This window comes from Symphalangus syndactylus, chromosome 4, assembly GCF_028878055.3.
Source record: "Symphalangus syndactylus isolate Jambi chromosome 4, NHGRI_mSymSyn1-v2.1_pri, whole genome shotgun sequence".
Taxonomy (NCBI): domain Eukaryota; kingdom Metazoa; phylum Chordata; class Mammalia; order Primates; family Hylobatidae; genus Symphalangus; species Symphalangus syndactylus.
Genome location: NC_072426.2, coordinates 96,678,294 through 96,702,664, shown reverse-complemented (window position 1 = coordinate 96,702,664; position 24,371 = coordinate 96,678,294). Strand labels below are relative to the sequence as shown.

General features: G+C 43.1%; 1 protein-coding gene across 46 annotated transcripts in view; it reads right to left on the bottom strand.

The window, feature by feature from the left end:
• Window positions 1-24,371, bottom strand: part of KCNMA1 (potassium calcium-activated channel subfamily M alpha 1) — a 779,318-nt gene that overhangs the window by 79,937 nt on the left and 675,010 nt on the right. For 43 of the 46 annotated variants that reach the window (XM_063637484.1, XM_055275615.2, XM_055275604.2 and 40 more), the window contains 3 exons: window positions 22,065-22,158; window positions 5,820-5,943; window positions 1,210-1,434 (listed from right to left, as the gene is read on the bottom strand). In XM_063637484.1, coding sequence (XP_063493554.1) covers window positions 1,210-1,434; window positions 5,820-5,943; window positions 22,065-22,158 — 443 coding nt within the window. Of the gene's footprint in view, window positions 1-1,209; window positions 1,435-4,062; window positions 4,186-5,819; window positions 5,944-22,064; window positions 22,159-24,371 lie in introns of those variants that run through there. The other 3 variants (XM_055275614.2, XM_063637495.1, XM_063637499.1) reach the window with 3 other exon arrangements.

Genomic DNA, 24,371 nt, shown 5'->3' with positions numbered 1-24,371 from the left:
TAGCTTTGTAAGTGGGAAAAAACCCAGACTTCTTGACATGTAGAGAAATCCACGTTCCTCAGTTTTTGTTTTTGTTTTTGTTTGAGGCAGGGTCTTGTTCTACTGCCCAGGCTGGAGTGCAGTGGTGCTTTCATAGCCCACTGCAGCCTCCACCTCTCAGGCTCACGTGATCCTCCCAACTCAGCCTCTCAAGTAGCTGGAACTACAAGCACACGCCACCACATCAGGCTAATTTTTTAAACTTTTTGTAGAGAAGAGGTCTCACCATGTTGCCCAGGCTGCTCATGAACTCCTGAGCTTAAGTGGTCCTCCCGCCTCAGCATCCCAAAATGCAGGGATTACAGGGATTAGCCACTGCACCCGGTCCCTGTTTCTCAGTTTTAGGGATGTGAACTTACAAGACAAATGTTTGGAGGATAAGTGAGATTTGCATGAATTTGTGATGTGGAGAATTACATCAAATGTTGAAATGCATAATTCTCTACAACGTTTTGAGAGTTTGTGGACTATGCATTCATTATGATTAAGAAGTAGTTAATTACACGACTCCTAAATCCCATATCCTCACACTAAATTGTGGAGTCCCAGACTATTTTTTCAGACTGAAGTCCTAATGTTTTGCAGTCAAGAATATCATGCACACATGCACACATGGACACACACACACACAAACACAACCATGAACACATTGCTGGACTTCTAAATGAACAGGGGTTAGGGGCTGAGCTGCAGAAGGAGTTGGCCTTCTGTACAGCAGAAATAAAGAACTCTGTTATTTGCATTTATTTAGTTAAAAACAGAAGGTGGCACAGATCAAGGTTTCTTCAAGCATTAAAAATGCCATAAGCATAATGCTATAAATAGTTCTATAAGCAAATCCTTACTATCAACATCATAATATAACAATGCTCTAGGTTTTGTATAGGCAGGAGCGAGAGAGTGTTTAGACACTGATATGGTTAATATACTTGATACAAGCTAAACTTCATCCCTGATGAGGGACTGAACTTGGCTGCAAATTCCTTTTAATAAGGTCTCCCAGGGTTTGGATTTTCCTTGACAGAGCATAGGGGAAGTGCTGAGTCCTCAGGCCCATACCCAGATGAAGAAGCACGGGCATGATCAAAGCTACAACTATTATATCCATCCGGGATTTTCTTATGTGAATGAAAAGAAAAAAAGGCATCAATAATGTGACCTTGGACTTACAGGCAATATGGACACTTTGGGGAAGTTATGAAGTGTCTCCCATTCCCGCTTGAGGTACTCAATAGAGCCCACGAACACAATGTGCTTAAGCTCGTGGTAATGAAAGTTGCTGGCACGGAGCGGCATCACCAGGTTCCGGAGGCCGATCAGGGCTGAGCTGACATCGCCAAAGATGCAGACCACGACATGGCCACTCAGGACGGTCATGGCAGCTTCACTTCGAGTCTACAACAGGGAGAAGTGGGTAAGAGTCAGAGAGAAGACTGCATAGGGCTGTTGTAAGGAGTGAAAAAAATCATTTGTGCAAAGAATCAAACAAATATTTGCTGAGAGCTTACTATGTGCTATTATTTTTATTTCATCAATGTTATATACGTGCCATATAGAGCTATAATTTGAGCATGTGTATATGTATTATATTTTTGTAATAAATCTATCCAAATGTATAGCCATACACATTGCTACCTTCTTTGACAAAAGATTTAAGAAAGATATGCCATAAATACGTGTGAGCAGATCTTCATAATAACTTTCAGGAGGTAAAATAAAAAGGAAAAGGAATATTTATGCTGTTTGGAAAGAGAAGTCTTAGTTTCCATGAAACTGTTGATTAAATGAGCTGCCTTTTCTGGCTTGCTTGCTGAGATGATGACAAAATGGTCAGATGCCTGCACTGGGCTCAGTTGGAGAAATTTGAGTTTGGAATTCTAGACTTATCAGTGAGATGTCCATGCATCAGCAGGTAGAACATGCTACCTAAAGCCAGGAGTGGAAAACTATGACCCACAGGCCAAATCTGGCCCACTACATTCTTTTGTATGTTCAGTGACCTAAAAATGGTTTTTGTGATTCAAAATGGTTGAAAAAAAAAATCAAAAGAAGACTTTGTCATAATCTGAAAATTACATAAAGTTCAAATTCCCATAAAGTTGTATTGGAATGCAGCCATGCTCATACATTTAGGTATTGCCTATGGCTGCTTTTATGCTACAACAGCAGAGCTGATCAGTAGCAACAGAGATCTTATATCCTGAAAAACCTAAATTATTCATTATATGACTTATTACAGAAAAAGTTTGCTGACCCCTGTCCAATGCTGCCTTGGAGGTTCCAGGGACATTTCTGGAGGGGCCTGTTTTGCTTAAATCATTCAGAGAAAAGATCTCCCCAAATAATCATTACAAGGGGCTAGAGAGAGATTAGTAAGAGCAACAGGCCAGTGTCTTCTTCCAACTCCAAACCTCTATCTACAAAGGAGACAAATGAAAGAACACAGTCACTCTATTAGAGGAGAACCCCAACTTCCCAGGAAATACAAATGTTTAGTCACTGCTGGTCCTTTGATTCACTGAGCTAGTGAAGCCAGGAGGCCAGCTGTGGACCTTTCTCTGACTCTCCTTCTGGTCCAATGCCTCCCATTCCTGTCCACCCACTGCATGCCTGGATGGCCCCATGTGGCTTACAATGCTTTGGGGGAGGCATATTAATGTCCACTGTACATATCAAATGGTGCTTGATTTAATCTCTAGAATTGACCACTGCATTGATTGTATAAATGCCAATATTGCAATTCATGACAATGTCAGGGTTATTACAGTAACCCCCAAGGAGAGGAGGAAACTAGCTTTCACTCCCTGATCATTAGAATAAAGCAGGGGCTGTCACCATTATTGGTTTCCCTCTGCAATAGTCCAGGGAAACCGGAGACACAAGCTATAAGAAATGCCTTAGAAACTGTGACCAAGGAAGACCCACTGGGGAGCTCACATCACATAACCCCACTTCCTGCAGAAGACCTGGAGTTAGTTATCTGGGCCGCATGGAAGTGCAAGTGCCTGGGTGCCACCAGCAGACAGCCAACCAGTCTATAACACACTGTTATGTGATGGGGCTCCTAATTATTTTTAATTGGCCAGGTCACCTGGGAGGCTAGCTTCCTTCAACAAGCCAGAGGAATATAAACTGGGCCCAGGGTGGAAGTGAATTCTAGAATAGGCAGGTGGGGAAGGCACAGTTAGCCAAATGGCCGAGGCACAGATGCTGACCCCAGGAACTTCGATCTGGGATCAAAACACCCATCCTCAGACTGGCCACAGCTACATCACCCAGAGAACCTTATGAATATCCTAATTCTAGAGCCTCAGCCCTGGTGTGTCTGATTCTGCTGGGTTTAAAGCACACTAGAGAGAGAAACTGATCATTTCTCTATGTATCTGGAATTCCCATGCATCCTTCCAGGCCCAACCCAAGCACAACCTGTGTGTATATGATGGGACTTGCTTGGCCCCTTAAACACACCCTAGTCCTTCTGCTCTACATTTCAATAACATTTTGCACCTCTTACCACTTAGCTTTAAATACACTGTTTCATGGGTTACATTTTGTATCTTCTCTCTAATTAATCCAGGAAATTACAATTGGGACTATCTCGTATCTCTTCGAATCCCCAAAGTAGTTGGTTTCCCGTGCCCAGTGGGTACACAACCTCAAAGCATCCTCATGTAGCTGGCCCTACCTGTCATTCTTATGTCCAGCCCAGTGTTACTTTAGAGAGGGCTTCTTGGATCATACTTTCCAGACAGCACCTCCCAGTCTCTTTCTAGCCTACAATGCTGCTTTACTTTTTTCAAAGCATCCTATAAATATCTGAAATGTTATTAAGTACTCATTTGTCTACCTAGAGATAACTCCTCATCCCCCAGCCCCACCCTGCTAGAATACAAGCTCTGTGAGAGCAGTCGTTGTCAGGGATTGCATCTCCAGTAACTAGAATGGTATGTGGCACATAGTAGGCCTCCTGGAGATGTTTTGTTAAATGATGTTATTTTTCATAGGATAGAAGTAGTAACTCACCTCCTTAAACTTTTTCATGCTGGCAGGAGATGTTGATTGAATATCAGTTGGCACGCATACTACACCAATATCCAGGCAAGTCATTAAAACCCTAGGTCCCAGATAGGGCATCCAGCCTATGACCTGCCACAAGTGGTAACATCAGGCTAAATTTAGGCCACCAGAGCAAAAGTGCCATGAATACATCAGAATGTACATACATGGCTGGGTGGGGTGACTCACGCCTGAAATCCCAGCACTTTGGGAGGCCATGGTTGGTGGATCACGAGCTCAAGAGATTGAGACCATCCTGGCCAACATGGTGAAACCCTGTCTCTACTAAAAATACAAAAAAGACTGGGAGTGGTGGCGCAAACCTATAGTCCCAGCTACTCGGGAGGTTGAGGCAGGAGAATCCCTTGAACCTGGGAGGCAGAGGTTGCAATGAGCTGATAGGGCTCTGCACTCCAGCCTGGTGACAGAGCGAGACTCTGTCTCGAAAAAACAAAACAAAACAAAAAGAATGTACATACGTGAAGCAGCTTTGCGAGTAGAACCATTTGCACTCCTGGTCAGTTGGACAATGGCTGTTTGCTAAGAATTCTGACTTTCTGTGCTCTTGCCTGCAACTTTCCCACCTCTGAGACAGCCTCCAGCTTGATATCGTATTGGCTGTTAATGCTCATTTATAATTGAGAACACACATTCACATAGATAAAGCATAGGGGAAAGTCCAGTGTGTTAGCATACAAAGCCATTCCGAGGACCCAGAATAGTCCTTGTTTAGGAAGGGTGGTCCTGACATCAGAAACGATAGGATTTTCCTGGCTGACAGAAAGGAACAGACCCATACCAATCTGGGGATTAGAGGCACAAGGGAGAAAGAACCCTTCCATCTGACTTTCCTGATTATTAATCCATTTTTCATGGATTAGCAAGACAATAAACTGCAGGAAAGCCAATGTAGGCATTAAGACCCAAAGCTGCTAATAGAACAAGGGCAGAGAGTAGAATGGATTGTTATCTACGCTGACATTGCTGGGAGAGATTGGGTGAGCCCACTGCTGCTATGAAGATGTTCACAAGCCTTCCACGAAATAGGGCTCTGAGCTCCAGCCTCCCCAAGGGGACTGTAGTTCATTATTGTCATCATTATGTCATGCATCATCATGCATTTGCCTGTCTACAACATGCACTAAGAAAGCTCACAGATGCGCAAGGCTATTATCTGTAAGAATACAAAACATTGCTATAAACCAATAACAATACAGGCAGCATTCAGCTTTCCTCACAGCATTTAATAATAGTAAGAATAAGAGGTAACTTTATTGAGTCATATGTTGGATTTTAATCTTCACTACAGCCCTATGAGTTAGGGTCATTCGCATCTCATCTTTTTACAGATAAGAAAACCGAAGTGCAAAAAGTCAAATAAATTACCCAAACCATGCAGCTAATAATTGGTACAGGCAGGCTCTGACACCAGTGCCATGGCCACAGGAATTGTGTTCATACCACCTCCCACCATGCCTTTCCCACAGCAAGTGCTCACCTACTCTTATGAGGAGCCAATATATTCAGAGATTGAAAATTCTGAATATTTCTCATGTTCTGATCAGAGGTCTAGCTGCTTCAATCTATGCTCAGAATTTCAATCATCAAAAATAATTAGGACCAGGGACAGTATTATCCCACTGTCCCACTAGGGAAACCCCATCCCTAGCAAATGTGGTTTGGGGCAGAAGCCGGCAACATCAGATGCACAGTCCCTCACTCACCAGGATGACTTTCTCTATCTCCTTGGGCGCACACCAGTGAAACATCCCAGTAGAGTCATACTTCTTCACATTGGAGTCCATGTTGTCAATCTGATCATTGCCAGGAATTAACAAGGGGTCATGCCTGGGGAGAAAAGGACAGGAAAACCTAAGTGGAAAATGTGATAAATTATAAATGGAAAGTGCCCCCTGAATTACATCTCAGAGGATATGAAAGATGCAGAGGAAGTGGTTGTCACTGAAGGCCATTATTCTGCTTACAGAATCCATCCTTTGAGAGACAACTGCCCCAAACCACCACCCCGCATCTGGAAGTGCAGCTGACCTTTGTCAGGAGGATTTCTGCCTTTCCTCAGCAACTCTTTTCCTAAATGGTCTTCCTAACATTTTGTGGATTCAGCCTCCCTTTTTAAGGCTACCTCACTCCTCTTCCTCTCATTTTACCAGCTATTCGATCTCCCCAATGCGCATGCACGCACGCGCACGCACGCGCGCGCGCGCGCGCGCGCACACACACACACACACACACACACACACACACACACCAAAGGGTTGCTATTAGCCTCGGCAATGAAGAGGAAGGAATAGGAATAGAGCCTCATGCTGACTGACTGGCATGAGGATGGAAAGCCAATTACTCGCTCCTTCTGACTACAACTTCTGACGTGATGCTCTTCGCAGTAAAAGCTTTAACAGGCTGCACTTTAAATATTTTAGCAATTTGCCCAATCAGATTTTGCTCTCCCTGGCTGAAGCCTTTAAAGATTCAGTAGCATGTCACTTCAGAGCAGATTGACTACCAAATGCCCATATCTGGAATACATGATTTCAATACTAAACAACACCCTCTCTCCTTGCCTTGACAACTGTATATGCACTAACCATCCAATGATGCTCCCCGCCACCTTCACCTCCCAACTGCTGCATTCCTTAGATGAGAGCCTCAAGCTCAGATGCATCTTAATAAACTTGTTTCAAATTCTCAGGGCAACATTCACCCTCTATTGCCTTGTTTATTGGTGAAAAAGGAAGATGCTTCCATAAAGGCCTCCCGTCTAGTGGGTTGGCAGAGCCTCACTGACAACCTTAAGAACTGCAATGGAATCAGGCAGGTCTAACAAGCTTATAGCACAATAAATAAGCTCCTGCACCTTGAATCATAGTCAATGTCCATGCTTTTATCCCTGATAGTGATTCAGCACCCCTGGTTTGGGAAGTCATTGTTCCTTCCTGCAAAACTGGCCATATAATTAGGACATTGTCCTGGCTATACTTAACCATTCTTGCAATGAAGCTATCTTTTCTGAGTAATATTGTCAACACAAGACAGAAAACATACATAGGGTCAAATTCCATAAATTTATTGTAAAGTGATTTTACCTTTGGAATTCTATATTTCAACATCAGAGGGTGACTTTTTTTTTTTGAGACAGAGTCTCGCTCTGCATAGGGTGACTTTTATTTAGTTTTTACTATTTGTCCCTCTGAAATGTCTCTGATACTTCCCACTTATATGTCAAGAGTACAGAGTGGAAGAGCAATCTCTCTTCCATGGCCCAAAAACCTAGGACTAAGCTTTTGAATAACTACCATGACCCTCCAATATGCTCACCACTCCCACATAAGGTGAGAAAACTTTCTCACTGCATTTATTTATGCCTGAGAATTTGCTTTTAGACTACACCAAATGACAAATACTATGTGAAGCAAACTTGCAAAGTTATCTTCAACGAACATGCTAGACTACTACAGGAATATCTGTCATATCTGATCTTAAAAGAAGAACAATCCCACTCCGAGTAGTAGCATCTCAGTGACTGGATTGTTGAGAGGTCTTGAGGTATGTAAACCACCAGGCCATCTTCAAAATACTGAACTTAGTCAAAGATGTTAAGATAAAAAAGCTGATAAGAACTATTTACAGATCAGGGTGAGAGCAAATTTTGAGGGATGTTTTTGTCCTTGAAGAATCTTTAATAGTTGCATAGATATCTATTAATACTATCTGGAATAGGTAGGTAGACAAAAGCCATCATGGAGGTTTGAGAAAATGAACAAAATGAACCCTTTCCAGCCCTTGAAGAACATATTTCAGTTGCAAGAGGATATTAGTAGACTTGCCCTGAAGATATAGAGACAGGTTCAAATTCCCTTGCCCTGTTTACTGGTTGGAGAGAAAGTATTACCTCAGGATGACCTGAGACCTGCGCCCAGTGCATTTAAGATTTAAAAGATACTCAGAACTATGTTCCCATAACATCAGCAAGCAAGCAAATGAAACAGCAAGCTGTCAGAAAACAAACACTTTTAGAAAATATGTGCCTTGGGGAAGAGGAGATACATTTTGGTTTGATATATTTGATCCTTTCTGGGAAGGAGTCAGACGTTGGTAACAGTGGCCTACAACTTTCATCCAGAAAAGCAAATAAGCAAGTCTGATGATCAATCACCCTTCAATAAAAAGAAAAAAGACAGCTAATGTCAAGCTTCATTAACTGGGGTAGAGGTTTCTAGAAACCAGGCATAATTTGACACTGGAGCTACAAGCCATGATTTGCACTGGAACATCCAGAGGCATCCAGGAAGTCTTAGAGGTATGCCACGCTACACTCTACTCCCCACACATCTCTCAGCCTGGCCTGGACCATTTAAATATAAACAATATAGGATTTCCTCCAAAGAGACTGACCTGGGGAACATCAAAAACCTCCCGGAACAAAGACATTACCCTCTCTGACCAGCATGGTACCTGGAATTCTAACTTTAGTTTATTGAATCAGTAAAGCAACCAATAAGCAGTAAAGCAACCAATTGAATCAGTAAAGCAACCAATAAGAATCCCCTATTCTGAGCATGGAATGGAGGCTATAGTAATGATTAAGATAAAATCCCTAGTCAAAGAGAGGTCCACAAGATAGCAGGAGAAAAAAAAAATACACACCAATAGTTCAATAGTTATGGTACCTTGTGGCAAGTGTTACAGCAAAGCACAAGGTGATAATGAGAATACCAAGAAAAAAGCTGTTCATATCCTGGTATTTGGGTAGCATTAAGGAAGGTTTTGCAAAGAAAGTAGCATTTGGGCCAGGTGCGGTGGCTCACGCCTGTAATCCCAGCACTTTGGGAGGCCAAGGCAGGCGGATCATGAGGTCAGGAGATCGTGTCCATCCTGGCTAACACAGTGAAACCCCGTCTCTAATAAAAATACAAAAAAATTAGCCAGGCGTGGTGACGGGCGCCTGTAGTACCAGCTACTCTACTCGGGAGGCTGAGGCAGGAGAATGGGGTGAACCCAGGAGGCGGAGCTTGCAGCGAGCCGAGATCAGGCCACTGCATTCCAGCCTGGGCAACAGAGCGAGACTCCATCTCAAAAAAAAAAAAAAAAAAAGTAGCATTTGATCTGAACCATGAGAAATGAAGAGGAATCTCAGCATGTTGCAGTGTTGATCCACTAATAGCCAGTAGGACCCACTCAGAGAATTGAGGCCCAAATGAAAAGGGCCAAATAATGGCACCTAAAACCATGGCTGAAGATGCCAGATACCATACCACCCAACCTAAGGTACAGAAGATTCAGACCATGCCTTCCAGCTGTCTCCAGATGTGCAATGACAGTCAAGTAGAAGATGGATTAAACTGATTGAGTATGACTGATTGACAGCAGACTAAGAATGATGCATGGAGATTTAGAGAGAACAAAAATCATGTTTCCAAAAAAGGAAGAGTGTTAAAAAAAAAATTGAAAGTAATTCAAAAATGAAATGAGTTGTTGCCCAAGACAGTGGGTTTTCTATCATTGAGACATTCCAGAAGAGCAAGGGATACAGTGAGGATATGCATATAAAGGTTGGGCGAGCCTAGAAGATCCTGAAGGTTTGAAGTACTGTGCTGTCATTGGAGAAAGACACAGCTAGAAGAATTTTGAAAGTACTGGACCATTGTTGGATATCAGAAGGCTGGAGAGCCCTGAGTAGGTGAAGAAATGCTGCTAGAATGAAGATGAGAGGTAAGCAGCGTGGGAGAGGGATTAATTTATGGCTCTAGTAAGGGCCAGCACTGTTACGCACTCATTGGATTTCACAGTCTGGGAGTAGGCTGGGAACACAATTCGTTCCAGCAACAACAGAGTCTGTAACTGTTTCTGGCCAGACAGTATAAATTTCTTTACCATGGCTGTTCCTGTAGTAATTTCAAGTGCCTTAGGCTGGCTTATGCTGCAGAGAGATGTCTGGAACAGGTGGAGAGTGGACAGTCAGTTGTCCACAGAGACTAACTCAAAGTTTCTAAAGCTTCTATTACTAGAAGAAAGTCCAAGCATTTGCCATTGAGCACACCAATCAACACTGCTGTGATCCAGGGAGCCCCAGAGGAATTGGGCAGTTTGTTGTATGGAAAGGAGGGTCATGAGAAATCTCCCTGAACAAGGGATCCCAACGTCTCCAGTTTGCAAGGTGATAGAGACCCACTTCCAAAGCCTCTCCCACAACTCCTCAAAGACCAGTTAGTTGAAATCAAGGACCAGGATTAGATATTGTCTTTCACATCATAATGACATTACCTAAGTCTTCCACTCACAAAGTAATTTTCGATTTCCCTAAAAGGCACCATAATTAATTCAAGGCTCACTTGTCACTTGCGACTTAGCCAATGTACATGCCCTATTTTAGGGTAATAGAAACTCTATGATGTGAGGTATATCTGCTGTTTCATTTTTGTAGGCTGAACTGTGTTCTCCCCCAAATTTTTATGTGAAGTCTTAATCCCCAGTACCTCAGAATGTGACTGTATTTTGAAATATGGTCTTTAAAGAAGTAATTAAGTTAAAATTGGGTCATTGGGGTGAGTTCTGATCCAACAGGACTGGTGTCCTTAAAAGAAGAGGAAATTTGGGCCAGCTTTTCCACAGGAGGGAAGATCATGTGAAGACAGAGGGAAAAGACAGAGATCTGCAAGGCAAGAAGAGAGGCCTGGAACAGATCCTTCCCTCAGTACCCTTGGGAGGAACCAACCCTCCCAGACTTTCATCTCAGACTTCTAGCCACCAGAACTGTGAGAAGCTCTGTTGTTTAAGACACTGGGTCTGTGATACTTGATTACAGCATTCCTAGAAAATTAACACAATAGTCCACCTTGAAGAAAAACAGGCACAATATATCAGATATCCCTCAGCTGAAGGCCCCCGGCTGCCATTCTTGAATCTTAAGTTTTTCTTGTCCATTTAAGGGTGGGGGAGGAAGCATCCTGCCATTATGTCAGGAATACATAGACATACATATGTAATACCCAGTGTCTCCTCTAAAGGTTTTGGGCCAATATCCCTCCCCTCTCCAACCACCTTCTCTACCCCACCACCAACATACAGGCATGTTAGATCTGCTCTGCCAGAGTGGTAACTTCTCTCTGTCTTTAACTTAGACATGCATTTGAGGATCAATGCCAATGACAGCCCAGCTTAAAGCAAAGAGGAAGCCTGAACACTAGCCAGCTAATTTGAGCAGTCTGACTTATAGAGTCCATCTCCAAATGGAGTGTTCAGGGGTTGATACCACTAAGGGCGGGAAACCACCTATTTCCTTAGTGACAGTATACCATAGTGGTTAAGCGCCCTGGCTCCAGAGCCAAAATGTCTGTCTTCAAGGCTTGGCTCACCTATTACTTGCTAAGTTGTACATTGCCTTAGTTTCTTCATCTGTAAAATGGGAATGTTAATCATTAGCATTATTCAATGGATTCCATTTGAGGATTACATGAGTAAAGATATTTTATGCCCTGAATATAGCATCTGACCTAGAGCATGTCCTCAAGAAGTGTTAACTAGTCTTATGATTATCATCCTTTATACTTTGCTTAGGACCCACTCATGTATTACTAGCTCTGATTATGGTGAAAGGAGGCAGGAAAGGGAGAGCAGTTCAATAATAAAGATATAGAGCTACTGCTATTATTTCTACTACTGCTACTACTGTTACTACTACTATTGCTGCTACTAGTACTATTACCATTGTTGTTACTATGATGAATAGCTGCCATGAGTCCAACCCTTCCAAATGTTGATGCACTAAAACTTTTACCTACATTTTATGATTTGCTACTCACAAGAACACCTGTAGGTAATTTCTGTTATTATCGAGTTCTGTGTATACATGGGAAACAGAATAGATAAGTAACATGCTCAGGTGGCACAGCCAGTGAGAGGAGAGGCAAAGCCTTAACAAAAAGGTCTACTTGGCTGAAGGCCAGTGCTGCTGGGTGCCCACCTCATACCCTTCCACTTTAAGGAGGCAGCCATATCTTGTTCATTCTCCATCAAAACACCCCAAGTTGCAGTGCTCTAAGCAGCCAATAAAGGGAAACCAGCATCGCAGGCATTTACAAAATGCACCACTTATGTGAATGATTAGTAGAAATTCACCCCATAACCCTTGCATCTCAGCTCACCCTCCAATGTCCACAGCTAGAAATTCAGTGTGCCTAAACTCTAATAAGGAATACAGGCATGGCCAAGTACGGTGGCTCATGCCTGTAATTTCAGCATTTTGGAGGGCTGAGGTGGGCAGATCACCTGAGCTCAGGAGTTTGAGACAGGTCTAGGCAACATGGTAAAACCCCATCTCTACAAAAAATATAAAAATTAGCCAGGTAGATGGTGCATGCCTGCAGTCCCAGGTACTCAGGAGGCTGAGGCACGAGAATCGCTTGAACCCAGGAGGTTGAGGCTGCCAGTGAGCCGAGATCACACTACTGCACTCCAGCCCAGCAACGCAGCCAGACTCTGTCTAAAAAAAAAAAAAAAAAAGAACATAGGCATACCTCATTTTATTCAACTTTGCTGTATTGCACTTTGCAGATATTATGGTTTGTTTTACAAATTGAAGGTTTATTTTTCCATTGCTAGAGCACAGGCAGAGTAGATTTCACATAATTCTTAAGGCCTATGGGATTTTCAGAATGGTAAATGAGCTTTGACTTCAACTTAAAGTCACCAGCTGCATTAGTTCCAACAAGAATCAGCCTGTCCTTTGAAGCTTTGAAGTCAGGCATTTACAGCTGTTTACAGCATGATATACTGAATATTTTAATCCTGCTGTTGGGACCTACTGCTCAGAGAAAAAGATTTCTTTCAAGATGTTACTGCTCACTGATAATGCACCCAATTATTCCAGAGCTCTGATGGAGATGTATAACATGAATGTTATTTCCATACCTGCTAGAACAACAACCATTCTGTAGCCCATGGATCAAGGGGTAATTTTGATTTTCAAGACTTATTACTTAAGAAATATATTTAATAAGCTATCACTGCCATAGTGATTCCTTTGATGAATCTGGGCAAAATAAATTGAAAACCTTCTGAAAAAGAATCGCCACTCTAGATGCTAATAAGAATATTAGTGATTCATGGGAGGAGGTCAAAATATCAACAGGAGTTTGGAAGAATTGAATTGCAACCCTCATGGATGACTTTGAGGGCTTTAAGACTTCAGTGGAGGAAGTAACAGCAGATGTGGTGGAAAAAGTAAGAGAAATAGAATTAGAAGTGGAGCCTGAACATGTGACTGAATTGCTGCAAACTCATGATCAAACTTGAACATATGAGGAGCTGCTTCTTATGGGTTAGCAAAGAAAGTGGTCTCTTGAGATGGAAGCTACTCCTGGTGAAGATTCTGTGAGCACTGTTGAAATGACAACAAAGGATTTAGAATAGTACATAAACTTAGTTGATGAAGCAGCGGCAGAGTATGAAAGGATTGACTCCAATTTTGAAAGAAGTTCTACTCTGGGTAAAATGCTATCCAACAGCATCACATGCTACAGAGAAATCTTTTGTCAAAGGAAGAGTCAGTCGATGCAGCAATCTTCATTGTTGTCTTATTTTAAGAAATTGTCGCAGCCACCACAATCTTCAGCTACCACCTCCCTGATCAGACAGCAGCCATCAACACTGAGGCGAGATCCTCTCCCAGAAAGAAGATTAAAACTCACTGATGACTCAGATGATTACTAGCATTTTTTTAGGAGTAAATTATTTTAATGAAGGTATGTACATACTTAATAGACTACAGAAGAGTGTAAACCTAACTTTTATATGCACTAGAAAACAAAAAAAAATGTGTGTTACTTGCTTTATTGCGATATTCACTTTGTTGTGGTGGTCTGGAACTGAGCCTGCAATATCTCTGAGGTGTGTCTGCAAAAGATCTTTGTTTTGAGGATTTGCAGAGCAAGAAATGCCACTTGGCATCAATTAATCTCAGGAAGTGAACTAAATGCCCTGCTACAACAGAAACAGAAAAAGCTCGCCTTGAAGACAACAACCTAAAGCAAAACCACAAATCCCTTTTCTAGCAAGCCTGCTCTGAGGAAGCTGATATCATATTTTAAAGTGCACAATTTCCCTTACAGGCAAAGACAGCAAATCCCAGTTCCTTCTGTGGCACTGGGTTCAACGCTGGACTTCAGAAATTTACATTAAAGTACAAATAACCAGCCAAACACACACAAATGTTATGAAAAAGCAAAGTTACAAAATGGCTAGAAAATTGCATTCTTTTCTCTGCTTGATTTTCCAGGCCTCGTGTCTTATCACACGATAAGGCCTTTTCTGTCATTATGAGCATCCCATCCAAATTAAGCACATCCTACAGTGGTCTCCCTGGGAGATGAGTGGCTTGATTAAAAGGAGGTGAATTTCTCATCTCCCCACAGACCTTTTATCTGAGCTGCAAATACTGACTTTATTGAGCATCTATTATGTAAGGCACCGTGACCGGGCTAACAAGACATTTCTCAGGCTTCATAGTTTGGCTCAAGTGTTCCTCAAAAAGCCATCATCCTGAACAGCCAGAGAGACTGAAGTTACTTTCCCTTCCTAGGAACTTCTAGAGATGCTCCTTCGGCGACAATAATTTCCATGTCTGTTTTATCCATTAGATGGTGAACTATTTAGGGGCAGGGATCTATTTTGCTCTTCCATGTATTTCCAGAATCCAGCAGAGGATGCAATCAAACTAACAAAAGGTACTGATGAATCATCTCTAGTCCCCGAACACTCTTCAGGCAGTCAACAGAGACTCAGCAACCTTTCATGGAGATCCAAAACATGTGCAGTGAGAACCCATTTACCTTTGATATCTTGCAGCAATTTGTTTTTGAACAATCAGGGTTCTTGCATCATTTTTCATTTACAGGGACTGTGTATGAATTAGGACACAGAGCATTTGCTATAAAAAGGGCATTGCGATGTGAAGGACAACCCGAAATTATGTCTCTAACCAGTCAAGGCTGCCTGAAGTTCGCCTGGAGCCAGCTGCTGTAACTAATCAGCAGGGAGGACTCATGATGTCAACAGTGGTCAGACAGATGTTCTTAATTAAGCAACTATTTGGTTCTCCAGTGCAAAGTCTGAACACTTTTTAGAGATGGGCCCCTATCACTTCGAGCTCCTCTCACTGTTCTGATTCTTCAAAAGAGTGGTTCTCAAACTGTGGCCCAGACCAGCCGCATCAGCATCACCTGGAAGTTTGACAGAAATGCAAATTTCCAATCCCCAGACCAGATCTGCTGAATTAGACTGTGTAGGGCAGTGGCCCAGCGAGCCATATTTTAACAAAGCCCTCCAGGTGATTCTGACACCTGCTAAAGTATAAGAACCACCACTATAAAGTTTTGTCCAGATGGAGAATCTATATGGCTTGAGTAAATCCTACCCAAGTTAGCAATTGTCAACAACACACAGATTATGAGGCTGTAGTTCTATTCAGCAAAGCCAGGACTACAGCGAGGCAAGGGAGGTGCCTAGGGTGCAAAACTGAAGGAGGCGCCTCATATTCTGGGTGCCTACTCTGATTCTCTGTGACCCTGTGGAACTCGAGGCATTGTGTCAACACTTGATTCTTGATGGGGATTTACTGACTAGATGCTGCACTAATGACTCTCTCTTGCTGACTTCTCTTCCCATGAGCTAATCAGCAAATAAATTTAAACAAGCAAATTAAATACTAGTCCTCGCAAAGTGCAATACTTAGAATTCAGTGTTCTACCCTTCTTTAACAACATGGTATCTAGTCGCTAAGACCTTGAGCACAATGTTCAAGAATATCAGACCACACAGGTGTGTCTCAGCCTGTGTCAGACACAGAAGGCTGGATTAGGTCTTAGGTGGTCTCCTCAAAAGGGCTCATAGTTGGGTGTTCAGCACCATAAGTGGTTCCAACTGGATCTGCCTCATTCTTGGGTGCCTTGGCTCCTGGGTGATTACTATTTCCTGATACTTCTTGAGGATTTACAGAGCAAATCCTGGCTCCTGCCTTAACTCATCCTTCAACAGGGCTTCCACTCTCCTGATAACGATCATCACCCCGAGACACCACTGCTCAGCACTCTCTCCCCATCTCCCACTTGATGGCCATCCCTGGAGCCCCACTGACAAAACTCTCAGGTCAGGCTCTAGCCACCCTGGCAGAACTAGGGTCCTTTTCAATTTCTCTGCATCTATCTACTTGCATTATTTTCCCTGCTGCCACCTAAGATGTCATCTCGTGTTAGGCAGCCAGCATTCTCAGAAGAAGGAAATTGTTGCCTTTATGTTTGGGAGACAGCCTGGGAGAACCAACATGTTCATCAGTCCTAGAGGAGGTTGTACAAGATGCTCTTGACACAAGAAGGCAAGGTCATGACCATCTGCTGAGCATGAACTTGTCCAGGGACCTGTGTGGTCCACCCAAGCCTCAGTACCATGACACCAACTATTTATTTCTTCTCCAGTCCTGGGGGACGCCTGTCATATGCTATCAGTTTGTGCATTAAGAGGTGAATTTACTTAGCTAAGCTGTCCCTGCCTTCCTTCTTTCTTTTACCCAGTGGAAGGAATTGTGAGGGTAACTTGGCTCAGGCTGTTTTGCCATTTTCTATAACTAAAATCTTCCATGCTAGCAGGCTGTGATGTGGGAAGTCCTAACAAAATGACCCCATGAAAGGTTTGAGTCAAAAGAGAGGTGATGAGATTTAACAAGTAGATGAGTTTATTTCACTTAATGACCAGGAGATGCCCAAGAGGATAATCTGTTTTCCTCAAATCATATTTTGCCTCCCATTCAGGAAACTAATGTCTAATATTTTCTGGGTCTCCTGACATGAAACTGTCCTCAAAATGTTCAATTTTCTGTTCTGGGTGTTGTCAATTATCCTTGCCAGCCCGGCTGGGTGCTATCTGTGTAAACTGTCCACCTGATACATCCTACATAAATCCTGACTTTCACTGAAGTTTTCATTGAAAGTTCGTAGGGTTAGTAAGGTCCCCAGATTAAGAACTCTTGATCTAGCTATTTAGAGACAAAGTCTGTGCCCCCCAGGACTTTACAAATGAGGAAAGATGTAGCTATCCTTACAAGGCACCACCCCACTAAGTAGGGAGAATTGGGCAATGGGTGCTTGATGATTTTAGAGGAAAACTAGGATGATTTTAGAGGAAAACTCTAGGTCTCAGGACTGATGTCAAGAATTATGTGTGTCCTTGGGAAAACTATGTATCCCAGTCCTGGTCTATTATTCTACAGCAAACCCTGAATGGCTTAGCACCCAAATGGCCTTGGCAGAGGCTGGGGTTGAGTGGGCCTTCTATTTCACACCTCTGTGCTTATGTAGTATGTGTCTCAGAAATCTCCTGATGGAGGACTCCCAACCCTTCTCTCTGCTGCCACCAGTGATTCTCCCAAAACACAAGTTAGGTTACTGCCTCCTCAAAATTTTCAGGGGTTCCCCAATGCCTATGACAAGCAAAGCCTTCATGACTGGGTGCCAGGATACTCTTACATTCTCCACTCCATCTAGGCCACTCCAAAGACCCCTGGCTATGGCCACACCCAGGCATTTACTGTGGTCTGAGCACTGTCTCTATGTCCTCCATCATCCTAATTAGGGAAAACTTACCTAGATTTACCAGACTTTACATCTCTGTGCCTCAACATACTCACCTGTAAAATGGGGGCAAGAGTAATATCTACTTATAGAGGTGTAACTCAGTGAGTTACAGGCATCCAGTCTCAGAATGATGCCTGGCATCTGGTAAACCTAGACAGGTAATATTATTAGTTGAACATTCTCCTCATGGTATGGAACTAGGTTCAATAAGACTTCCTCCTAAACCAGGCTCAGCCTCCCAAACCAGAAGTAATGACAGCTCTTTCTGTTCTCACAGCCCATGCTAGTGGAACCTCCAACTTGTTCTTACCCACTTCAGTGCTTTTATGTGCTTGTCTTCTCCTCTGTTAAACTATGAGCATTTTGAAGGCAGGGATCTAGTCTAATCCATTAGCCTGTGTGGAAGTTCTTTAAGGGATCTAAAGTCATTTGGGTGGTAGACTTTAGATCCCTTAAAGAACTTCCACGACAACTTGCACATAGTAGGCTCTCGCTGAATATTTGCTGGATGGGAGTTAATCTGAGAAAAAGATTAAAAGCAGGCAGCCGAAGTGCACAGACTTTTTGGATTCCACGTGAGGATTCAATGTGAGAACCCAGGTGTTTACTCCATACCACCTGCCCACTGGAGAAATCTCATCAACAAAAAAGCATTTGTACATGCAACTATGTGGAGGTGGCTCTGGAATAAACTGAATGTGATTGTAACCAGGGATCCTGAATGGAGATTTCAGGAATCCATTAATCTGCTTCAACTGTGGTCAAAAGGGGATCCAGTGTACTTTTTATTTTTTCCTAGAGAAACTTCCTAGAGAGATTTCATTGAATGTTCATAGGGTTGGTAAGGCCCCCAAATTAAGAACTCTTGACTTAGCTATTTAGAGACAAAATTTGTGCCCCACTAGGACTTTACAAATGAGGAAAGACGTAGCTATCCTTACAAGTCACCACCCCATAAGTAGAGAGAATTGGGCAACGGGTGCTTGATGATTTTAGAGGAAAACTAGGTGAGGCTTCTTCAATAATTCCACATTAAGAGACCGGCAAGGAAGGGAAATAACAGGCAGAGGGAGCCGGGGACTTGGAAGCCTCCATGGTTCACACCTCCTCGGCAGGTGTGGAGCCAAATTTATCCATCATTACAAGTGTGTCCTCGGCCTGGGGCCCAGACACTCACCATTCAGCTCTATCTGGACGTGAGGGTTGTTTTCTGTTGAGGTGACTCCAAAACATACTACCTCAGGATCCAGACATACAAAACAAGGCTGTTCACCTAATGATCATGCAGAGTTAAGTGACACTTAAACACTAGGGTAAGCCTGATACAAGAACAAAGGGGAGGAAAAGACCATTAGTGCACAGTCCCCATTGCATCTCCTGCTGGCAGATGATTTGGAAGGAGCCTTCATGCAGGAGTCTATTTGCAGAAGCCACAGTGGTAAACTAAAGCCCATCCTAGCCCATTCTGGGCTCTCCAGTTCCTCTTGGAGCTATTCCTACCACTGCCCATAGGCCACTAAAACCTGCCTGCATTCAGAATGATTGATTCTGCTCAAACTGCAAGCCACAAACTGATGTCGCAAAATCCACTTCAAATAAGTCATTAGCTTCCTTTATGGATTTTTCAGGTCATGAGGAATAGGACCTGAAAGTCCCATTTACTGGAGAGTAGAAAGCAGGTGTTTGAAGAGGCAGGGGCAACTGGAAAAGCCACAGGGAGCTGGGGGAGCCCTTGTTTTCTGCCAATCAACAAAAGGGGTTTAGCAAAAATGGACCCATGACTTCATTGCCAGTGCCAGATACTCAAATGTAAAACAAAGGGCCCTGGGGTCTTTCTGTAAACTGGAAGTCAAGGGAAATGGAGAGAGGGCTCAGCAGGGGCCCATCTTTGCTCCCAGGTCAGATGGAGAATGTGGAGCACCTGGGACATAGAAAGACATGGTAAGGGAGGAGTGTCTAAGACTTTCTCACTTGTCATGGGATGGCCCATTCCACCTAGGCTGAGAAGGGAGACCATGGTGGGCTGGTGGGATAAGACATCCCAGTGACAGGAACTGAGGACTTTGCAGCAGCCCAAAGGCAACCAACATGAGAAGCCCGACTTCTGTAGCTTGGCAAGTTTCCACTCACCACCTGACCCACGTTTAGCAATTCTGATGTACCATGAAGCAGACAGCTCCAGCCCAGGATGACCGCCTCCCTCAGCCCCTCTCCGGCAACGAATGAAAGCAAGATCCACTTTGAAAATTCTCCCCCATCATGCAAACTGACATAGGCACGCTTTTCAAAAACCCACAGCCAATCTGTTGATCATTACTTATTTACAAAGGCCTTCGGGCAGAAAGTCCTGTAAAAACCATACTTGATACGATATACACTAGCTTTTTCTGCTTGTGGAAAAAAAGTCCCCCCAAGGCTACCTCAAACCATCATTTTCTATTGCACATAAAATGTAGCATGTAACACTAAAGTATTTAATATATATGGTATAATATATCTACAGGAAAGGCATTTGTGTAGAAGTATGTTACCCTGGATTTGGTAATTTGATGTTTTGCTGAAGGCTACGACTTAAAAAAGCCTCCACCTCATACAGAAGACCTGTCATCTTGGTACCCAAGAGCCAACAGAATAAAGAAGTACCCTTAAGCAGCAAAACTTTGACACAGCTTTGAAGCATATGAAAACAGTATAACTCCTCAGAATTATTATTACTCAAGATCAAAGAAATGAGCCATACTTTACATAGCAAACAGGGACAGGGAATTTGGATCCAAAGGTTTCAGATTTTTCAGACTTCTCTTTATTTATTTATTTGCTTCTCTAAATTTAGGCACAGGAAAGTGGCTGGGCTTTTCTCTACTTTAAATGGGAATAACTATTAGAATTAGATAAGGCAATTATCTAAAGGTGAGTAAATAGGAAATGAATGCTAGCATGACAACTGGCATCATAAAAACAAAAAGCTTGGCAGTTGGCACATTTTATTCCTCCTCATAAACTGTAAACAAGCATGTAAATCAGCCAAACCCAAGGAAGGCTGGGTGGACGGGAAGGCAGAGAACTTTTAAGGAAACATTTAACAGGAATAGATGGTGATATGGAAAAGGAGTTGGGCGGGGTGAGTCTTCCACGGAAACCTTGTGTCCTCAACCACATGAAGAAAGACTGCCCTTGCCTATTTTCCAGAAAAGTAGACGTGGAGGGCCAGGGACATGCAAATGTTATTGAAGATGGGGAGTGGAAATCACCACTATTGTATTTCAAAAATCAAAGCCAGTGGCCATGAAAAGACAAAAGTAATGTCGAGATGGCAGGCATTTCCAGAGCAGCAAACACGTAGGGTGAGCAGTGCAAATCTGAAATCAGTCCTGTTTCATTTGGGTGGTAGAGAGTCAGGATGTCGGAGGAAAAAAATGCTGGGATTTGCAGATGAATTGAAGACAAAAAGGGGAGATAAAAGACAGATAGGCCAAGAAGAAGAAACTGCAGAACGCTGTTGAAATTTGACTTCACTTGCTATTTGCCAGAGGAAGCCATAGTCAAGAAAGAAGTGAGGGAGAAAGAGAGAGAAGGAGGAAGGGAGGGAGGGAGGGGGGAAGAAGGGAAAGAGGGAGGGAGGGAGGGAAGGAAGGAAGGAAGGAGGGAAGGAAGGAAGGAAAGAAGGAAGGAAGGAAGGGAGGGAGGGAACATGTACATGCATGCTGTATTTCATAATTAATATTGCTTTTAGCCTGAGCAGAACTGGATTACTTTTGAACTTTGCTTTGGCAAGTCAACAGATTATTAGACTTTTTTTTATCAGTCAAAATCAATTAACAGAAATTTGATTTCAATCGACAGGATAAAAGGAAGGTAATCTTCAGGTTCATTTTTGATTGTGATGATACATCTCACATATGGCCTTAAGTACAGAAAACAGTCCTCGGAGGGACTCCAGCAGAAAGAGACTGCCGCAGGCAAACTAACCACATGAGTTCCTCTGATTGGTTACCGCCGTCATTAGTGCCACTGCTGTTTAGGAACTACACACAGACAGACAGACAGGACATGGTGACAGCTAAGACTTTAAAGCCTATGTATTTTTCAAACAGCTTTTCAAACTGTTTTTCATGACAGAATTTTTTCAGCTCTATCATTAACTGCTGACAAGCTGACAGAATAAATACTCCAGCCTTTAAGAAGCCATCTAAGGATCTCGCTCCCCTCCCCCACCCAGGGCTTGCTGGGGAGGGGAGACTCTGGGCCTGGCAGGGTGAGGAGGGGGCGAGGGGAGGAAGAGAAGGGCTAAGAGGGAAACCGTGGGCAACCAGCCCCTCTCCTTACCTCATCAGCTTAGGCGAGGAGTTGGGTGAGTTCCGCATGCCTCCGTTCCGTTGCTTTTTTTTTGGTGATAGCGTTGACGGCTGCTCATCTTCAACTGGAAATACAGGCAGCTCATGAGATTATGAACAGTTTGAGGGCAGACTGTGCAATACAGGCAAAATATCAAAGGACACACACTCAAGGCTCAGTCACTCACTAGGAATTCATGGCTGTCTTTTAGGACCCAATGACAAAGACCAAATGTGTTAGTCAAAGAGGCCGGCTTAGAGAAGGTGAAGGCATCACCTCTTTACACTCCAGCCTTTGGACATGTATTTTAAACAGACTAAAACAGTTTGTAAACACCCTGCCATGAGAAAAAAAAAAATAAATAAATCATGATTTATATGTTTACCAAAAAAAATACTTATCATTATTCTTAGAGTTAATTTTGGTTACTTTGCTTTGCCCAGTAATCGAGTGCGTTTTGTTGTAACCAAAATCAGAAATAAAGTTGTATTTGAAATGTCAGCATAACTGCCAGCCTGCTGCTTCTCCAGATGAACCAACTTAGTTGGTTCCTAATCCCTGCATACCAGAGAAAGAGCGTTGAAAAGAGGCAAGGATTCAAGGCCTTGACAGCCAATGTTTCAATCAGATCAGGGCACATTGGTGCATACTGGCTCAAGAATCCACAGCCCAACTCAGCTCTTATCCCTCCAACTGCCAGGAGGGAGGGCTTGTGGGGCTGTGCCAATGGGGTCCTTTTTTAACCCATGAAGACAGGAGCACCGGGGCTGGTGAGGTTGGAGGAGAGCCCCGGAATGAAGGAGGAGGTTGCCATTGAATGAAATCTCTGATGATGCGGCAGCGGGGCAGGGATGGAGGGCAGCACAGGGGATTGGAAACCAAAAGCTGTTTTCCAAATGTCTAAACCACACAGATTGCTAAGCAATGTGAAGCTTCACTTAGAAACACCACAGCACACTCTACTGCTCTTGCCCAAAGACACCCACTAATAAGCTTTGCAGATGTATTAGCCTGCATCATGCTTCTTTTTAAGAGAACTGCTTGATAATTAGCAGATGCAAACCCAGCCTGTCACCCAAGGGCATCAGCGGCAAAATTCTAGTCCTCCTCTCCCCACCCCCACAATTCAGGCTAAAGCTGTAATGTCAAGAAGGAAAAATAGGATCTTCGGATTCTTATAGTTGACTGCAACACAGACTAGGAGGAAAGCACCCTGAAACTCAGAATGCACAGCAGTTACCTTAAAGCTAAGAAGAGAAATATTAGCAGTGATGACATCAAAAGAGACTTGATATATGTTAATGGTGTAGGAGTCTTAGATGGGGGAGAAAGTGCCATGTCAGCTACTTGGTATTATCCAGGAAGACCCATATTAGAGCATGCATTATATGGTACTTCCCTGAAAATGCTAAATAAATTTAGTAGGTTATGATACATGGCTCCAAAGCTATTTTAATAATCCAACTACCCTCCAAACCTGCTTCAAAGTATTACACATTTTATACTCTCCTATTCTGCTGTCAGTTTGGGCTTGTCTAAACCCTGGCTGATGCAGAAAAAGGGAATGACTGTGGTGTAAGGTGAGAGTGAGACCAGAAGAAATGAAGGCAAGAAAGCACCTGCAAACACCCACAGCCGACCCCCTGTATCACCTGCTTCCTCTGACACCCACCAGGGCCCAAGCTCAGGCTGAGACCGTATCAGTCATTTAGAGCTCCAGGCAGAGACTATGTGGCTGGGATGATATCGCATCTTATCAGAAATGAGTATCCAAAGCAAATCACACAGAGACTAAACAGCACTTAAAAGATTAAAGGAAATAAATACAAGCCACATAAATGGTATTGAAAAAATCACTTAGAGTTGATATGCATCTCTCGGCAAGCAAACAGGCACCCTGAGCTTGACCTGAATTCATCTTCCTTTCACAGGATAGGGGACCAAGCATCCGAGGCAATAACGTGGTAGAAAGGCAGCGAGGGTGTGTGTGTGTGTGTGTGTGTGTGTAGGTATGCTTTCGCACTTTCCCCATGTTAGAATGAAGTAGAAAGTCTTGCACAGACTAGACCTATAAGACAAGGTCATCTTTTAATATGGGCCACTTGCAATTGGCGTATTGTGTTCAGGGTGACCTAGACTGGTTGTGTAGCATGCTGGAGCAAATAACATGTGTGTGTTTGTGTGCGTGCAAGTGAGTCACTCTAGTCGGGGTGCAAGTTCTGTTTAAGGTTATAATTCAATTAGTCTTCTTAAGGTTATAATCCCACATTCAAAGATCTTTTATCTAACCTCGTCTAC